The 6,901-nt window shown below is 35.4% G+C and overlaps 1 protein-coding gene across 1 annotated transcript; it reads right to left on the reverse strand.

The window, feature by feature from the left end:
- Window positions 1–5,615: 5,615 nt before the first annotated feature.
- On the reverse strand, window positions 5,616–6,482 carry LOC131040610 (leucine-rich repeat receptor protein kinase EMS1-like). The gene has a single exon (XM_057973566.2). The coding sequence runs from the start codon at window positions 6,480–6,482 to the stop codon at window positions 5,616–5,618; it is 867 nt and encodes a 288-aa protein (XP_057829549.2).
- Between the last annotated feature and the right edge of the window lie 419 nt (window positions 6,483–6,901).

A 6,901-nucleotide genomic window follows, 5' to 3' on the forward strand; every position in this document is an offset into this window, starting at 1 on the left:
CGATCGCAAGATGACAAGATTGAAAATGACAACAATTGATGACAAATCGATCACCAGATGACCAAAATTGATAAGAGAACAACGATCGATGACAAATCGATCGTATGATGATAAGATTGAAAAGAGGACAAAACCCTAATTAGGATTGACGATGTCCAAAATGATGACAAATAAGCACGCACATTGATGCGACAGGATAAGATTGACCAAAATCATGACTAAAGATTGTTGTCGACAAGACCAAAAACGAGATGATTGAAGAATGTAGAAGAATGACTCGATGCTCACAAATGATAAAGACCAAGTGAAAATCATAGGAGAAATGTTAATGCGACGCAAAAACCTAAAATGAGGAAATGCACAAATGTTAAAGTATGACTCCGTAAGCATTGACCATTTTTAGGTGTCTACACTTTGTAATATTAAATAAGGACAATTACTTCAAAGAAAAAATAATAACTTACCTTTTATAGATGTAGCTCTTTATAGTTTCAAATCCTTCATCCATGGAAACACAATTTTTAGGATTGCATCAACTTTATTGAAATATTTCCTTCTCCAAATGCTACTCCATATGACAATCCTAATGCTATTCCATACAAAGGATATTTAGTGCCTTTATTTTCTTTGTTAATTGAAACTTCAGGAGGATGAGGAATATATTGTGGCCAAGAACAATTTTTGGGTAGGGGACACCCCCATAAATTAGGATTTCCTAAATAAGAGGATTCTCCAAATGTAGTCATATGTGGTCCTAGTGGTATACTTCTTGAAAGGTGGTTGTTTGATAAATTTAGGAAACCTAAAGAGCTTAGAGAATTGAACTCTATAGGGATTTTTCCAGAAAACTTATTTCTTGAAAGGTCTAATGACTCTAGCTGGCCCATTTCTCCCAAACTACTTGGAATGGTCCCATTCAAATTGTTCATTGAAAGGTTCACAAACCTTAACCCCTTTAAATTCCCAAAATCAATAGGAATTCCTCCATCCAATTCATTGTTTGATAGATCTATGACTGTGAGAGTGGAAAGAATATATGTGTAGTGCTCATCTATACCCTTTGAAGTCATATCCAATCCATCCCAATATATTTGCTCATCATAAAAAGTGGACAATACAATACCATTTTGGTCTTCTTGTTGGTATTTTGGTATGGTTTTGTCATTGATGTCAACACCTACTAAATACACCTACTTTGAAGATCCAACAACATTCACTGGCAAACAGTAAACTATGCAACAGTTACTGGTATATGGTTCACCGGTAGGATATATTGTTCACCGGTACTTGAAATGACATGGAAGACACTTGGTAATGTCGAAGATATCATGTGGACACTTTATTTTGAAGTAATAATCATTGATATATTCTTATTTGCATATTTTCTTTTACCGGCAAACAGGTCCAGGTTATCTAGGGTTACACCAGCAAGTTTATCTTTTCCAGATCAGCATGGCATGCTATGGAGATGATTTATTATTGTTGTAAATGCATTAAGCTGACATGTTTAATCGGTTATTGCATTGGATATTATATTATTTATAAAATGTTTTTATTGTAGAGCCGACCCACTGAAATTGGTCTTAGGGTATGGTATAAATGTAAGATCTTATTTGTAAGATCAAGTGTGGAATGCGGAAAAGGTTTGAGTAAAGATATATGCGAGATCAAGCAGAGGTATACACAAAGACATCATCTGAAGGTAAGTTAGGTTTTTGTAGAATCGTATCAGCATTACATCGGTACTGAATTCAACATATGAAGATGCGATTTTGCATAGTACATTCTTATTGGATTTAACCATCCAACTGTAGTTAGTGTGACTCCCATTTGTGATTGAGCAGTGAGCTCTAAGTTGTTGGCCTTTCTGCATGTGAAGACCCCTCTTTGTACACTTACTATCTGTAGTAGTATCATCTGATTGTGGGTAAGGTTTCCCACCATGGTTTTTCCCTTACAGGGTTTCCACATACAAATATTGGTGTCATGTGTTGTGGATGACTTTGTGCTTATGTTTCATGCATTAATTCTTACCGGTATAGCAATTTACTGTTAACACTGTCTACCGGCATACTTAACTAATTTACCAGTATTAAGCATTAAGTTGGTTAATAAGTTTTTGGTTTAAATTTATTAGACAACTAATTCACCCCCCCCCCCCCCCCTCTCAGTTGTCTCCGGGACCTATAATTGGTATCAGAGTTTAGTCCTCTTCTTGTAGAAGTTTAACAACTTGAGGAGATCCAATGTCTACTAATTATTTCAGAAAGGATAGTCCTAAACTTGATGGAACCAACTATGGGATATGGAAAATCAAAATGGAGACACATCTGAATTGTATTGGTAAAGACATCTGGGAAGTTACTAAGAATGGTTATACTGCTATTGTAGCTGGTCAGACTGCTCCCACTACTTTAGTTAAAGATGAAGAAAATGATTGCAAAGCAAGAGAAGCACTCTTGAGCGCATTATCAGATCAACAAATCATGGGATTATCAGATAGGTCTACTGCTAAAGCTATTTGGGATCATTTGGAAACACTAAATGAAGGGCATTCCACAGTCAAAATTGCAAAACTTGAAAGCTTCTGAGTCAGGTATGAACATCTGAAAATGGAAGAAGATGAAAAGATTTATGCTTTTATGGAAAGAGTAAATGAAATTGTTTTGGGTATCAAATGTTGTGGAGGAACCTTGAGTGAAGATGAGATTGTTTCAAAAATCTTAAGAGGTTTGCCACCGGCATATAAAATGAAGGTTACTACTATAAATGAGTTGAGAACAATGCCTAATACATCAGTAACTAGGGATACATTGATCAGAAAACTTTTAGCTTTTGAAATTGAGGAATTTGGTCCTGTTACTACTATAAAAACTGATTTGGCCTTCAAAGCATCAACATCATCTGCTCCATCCTTTGACAAATTAGACTGGAGAGCCTTTTATGCAAGAGAACTTGAAGAAACCAGGAAGGAGAATGAAGAGCTTGAAGAACTTGAAGCACCATTTGCAAGAAAAATGCCAAAAGGCCCAATTGGAAGTAAGTATGAAGGTAAAGCACCCTTTAAATGTTTTAAATGCAATAAGATTGGTCATATGGCTTCAAGATGCCCTGATAGACATGCTAGACTAAGAGAAGAAGCTAGAAGAACATACAAACCTAATCCTGAATATCAGAGATACAGATTTAAGAAAAACAAAGATAAATCTTGTTACATTGTTGATGAGGGTGTGACTAATGATTCTGATGAGGATCCAACAGACAATGGATGGGTCTTTGTTGCTATAATAGAAGATCAATCGGCACCTATTGCTCAACCGGTAGAACAAGCCCTAGCAGCTAAAGTTGAATCAAAGGATGAATGGATTATTGACTCAGGATGCTCACATCACATGACTAGAGACAAAGGTAAATTCTTGAACTTTCAAGAATACAATGGAGGTCTAGTAAGATTCAGAGATGACAAAGCCTATTCAATCAAAGGTAAGGGTTCAATATCTCTTGATGGTAAACACAACATTGACAATGTCTACTATGTTGAAGGATTAAAACATAATCTTTTAAGTGTTGGTCAATTAGTTGAGAAAGGTTTTCAGTTACAATTTAAAAATGGAAAATGCAAAATCATGAATAGAACTGGTTTGGAAATTGCAACCGGTAAGCAGACTAGAGGCAATATCTTTCATTTGAATAATAGTGAAAAGGCATGCTTAATTGCACATATAGATGAAAGTTGGCTATGGCATAAAGGACTATGTCATGTAAATTTTGATTGCATGGTAAAAATCAGTACTTCTAAGGCAGTTAGAGATCTACCTAAAATTGTGAAACCTCAGAATACAATTTGCAAGGAATGTCAAGTTAGAGCTAGTTTCAAAAGTATTCCAGAAAAATCCAATAATGCCCTTGATTTAATTCACACTGATTTATGTGGTCTAGCTAGAACTAAAAGCTTACAAGGTGATAGATATTTCATGCTAATTATTGATGATTATTCTAGAATGTGTTGGGTTACTTTTCTCAGAGAAAAATCAGAAGCACTTGGGAAGTTCAAACTATTCAAAGCAAAGGTTGAAAATGAAACCGGTAAGAAAATTAAATGTTTAAGATCAGATCAAGGGGGAGAATTCACATCTAAAGATTTTAATACATTTTGTGAAGTAAATGGAATCAAAAGATAGTTATCAGCACCTTGGACACCACAACAAAATGGAGTTGTTGAAAGAAAAAACAAAACTATTTTGGATGCATCAAGAAGTATGTTATCAGAAGCTAATCTACCACATGTGTACTAGAGAGAGGCAATAAGCACTGCTATCTACAAAGTTCACATCAAAGGTGAAACCGGTAAGACCCCTCATGAACTATGGTTTGGTAATATTCCTACTCTTAAGTACTTCAGAATTTTTGGAAGTAAATGTTATATTAGAAGAGATGAGTATATTGGCAAGTTTGATCCTAGAAGTGATGAAGGAATATTTCTTGGTTATTCATCTAAGAGCAAGGCATGTAGTTGTTTTAATAAAAGATTACAGAAAATTGTTGAGAGTACAAATGTAAAGATTGATGAACAATTCAGAGGAACTTCAAGGTATATAGACTCTGAACCAGAAATAGAAATTATGACAAATGGACCTACAATTGGTACAGAATGATGATCAATGATACAATTGTGTGTTGAATTAAACCTGAGAAATGATTGGAAGAAAGGAGCAAGATCTGAAGGTGTATTAATTGGCCTATGGCTGAAGGAATATTCCCTATAAAATTGTTTTCCTTCATCACCAATACTATTAGAATGTAAAAATTCCCAATTGTTGCTGACATTTAACCTCCAAAAAAGTTGTTCCCAATATCAAGAACCTGTAAAAATGAACAATTTGATATTGAAGATGGGAAAGATCCATTCAGGATATTACCATGAACAACTAATGAGCTTAATTTCCCTAGTCTACTAAATTCACATGGTAAGCTTCCCTCCAAACTATTATTTCCCAAATTTAAGATAGTGAGAAAAGAGCAATTGGACAAGCTTGCAGGGATCACTCCACTTATTTTGTTGTTTGCAAGATTTAAAAGATGGAGTTGAAATAATTTTCCCAAGCTATAAGGAATATTGCCACTAAAGAAATTGTTTGCAAGATTTAATATTTGGAGTTGAGAAAGTTTGCCCAAGCTTGAAGGAATCTTACCACTATATAAATTGTCATTAAGCAACAATATGTAAATACTGGAAGGCCATATTGATGGGATGCATCCACTCAGTCTATTTCTTGACACATCTAACTCTGAAAGTTGTGTACATATTGAAAGATTTGACGATAGGCTTCCTTCTAGATGATTTCCTGAGAGATTTAAATATTGCAACCGAGGACTAGTTTCCCATAGCCAAGAGGGAATTACACCCACAAGACTAGCATTTGTTAATTCCAACCTTCCAAGTGAGAATTGTGTTGAGATCCAGGTGGAAATTCACCATCAATTATACATGACATGAAAGACAACTCATATAATTGAAAGGATGGAATCCAGATTGTGCTAATATTTAGCACACAATCAGATAAATACAAATAACTTAATCTTGTAAGCTTGTGAAAGAAATTTTCTGAAATCTACTAGTGGTGATTTAGTGATAGGCCTAATACAACTAAAGAAGGTGGAAGTGAGGAAGAAGAGATGGTTTCATTGAAACGATTGCTAACACCATCCAACACCTGGAGTAAAGAAATATTTCCTAAAGAATCTGGAATGTTCCCCCTCAGTTCATTGTTAGAAAGATATAAGTTTCTCAATAAAGAGAGACTTCCAAGAGAAGCAGGTATGCTTCCACTAAGCTGGTTGTAAGAAAGGTCAAGTTCAGTTAAAGAAGAAAGGCTTCCAAGAGATGCGGGTATGCTTCCACTAAGTTGGTTGAAAGCAAGGTTAAGTTTAGTTAAAGAAGAAAGGCTTCCAAGAGAAGCAGGTATGCTTCTGTTAAATTGGCTGGAAGCAAGGTCAAGTTCAGTTAAAGAAGAAAGGCTTCCAAGAGAAGCGGGTATGCTTCCATTAAATTGGTTGTCAGAAAGGTCAAGTTTAGTTAAAGAAGAAAGGCTTCCAAGAAAAGCGAGTATGCTTCCACTAAGTTGGTTGTCAAAAAGGTCAAGTTCAGTTAAAGAAGAAAGGCTTCCAAGAGAAGCGGGTATGATTCCATTAAATTGGTTGTGAGAAAGGTCAAGTTTAGTTAAAGAAGAAAGGCTTCCAAGAGAAGTGGGTATGCTTCCATTAAATTGGTTGGAAGCAAGGTCAAGTTCAGTTAAAGAAGAAAGGCTTCCAAGAGAAGTAGGTATGCTTCCATTAAATTGGTTGTAAGAAAGGTCAAGTTTAGTTAAAGAAGAAAGGCTTCCAAGAAAACTAGATATGATTCCACTAAGTTGGTTGTCAGAAAGGTAAAGTTCAGTTAAAGAAGAAAGATTGCCAAGGCAGGAGGGTATGTTTCCATTCATGAAGATATTAAATGAGAGATCAAGATATGTAAGACGGGTGAGAGAACAAATGAAAGGGGGAATCATCCCACTTAAGCTATTGAAAGATAAATCTAAATAGCGAATATAAGAGAGATTTCTCAAACAGGGAGGAAAGACAGTACCTGATGTAAGAGAGATTTTTGAAATAGGGATGAGTGGCATTACGCGAAATATAGTGAGTGATGTGAGAAAACGAAGTTGGCACAGGCTCTCAGATATCACGCCTTTAGCATGGAGAGAGTGTATGTCAAGAGAGACAACATGGTTGGTGTGATTGTCCTTGCTTTGAATTTAATAGACTCCTAAAAGTAACCTTACTATCTCTTTCAGACGACTTTTCATCTTAGAGGGATGAAATCAAGGTGAAATTCTGCTTAAGCAAATTAGGAAGGGAATAA

Source organism: Cryptomeria japonica, chromosome 7 (assembly GCF_030272615.1).
Source record: "Cryptomeria japonica chromosome 7, Sugi_1.0, whole genome shotgun sequence".
NCBI lineage: Eukaryota > Viridiplantae > Streptophyta > Pinopsida > Cupressales > Cupressaceae > Cryptomeria > Cryptomeria japonica.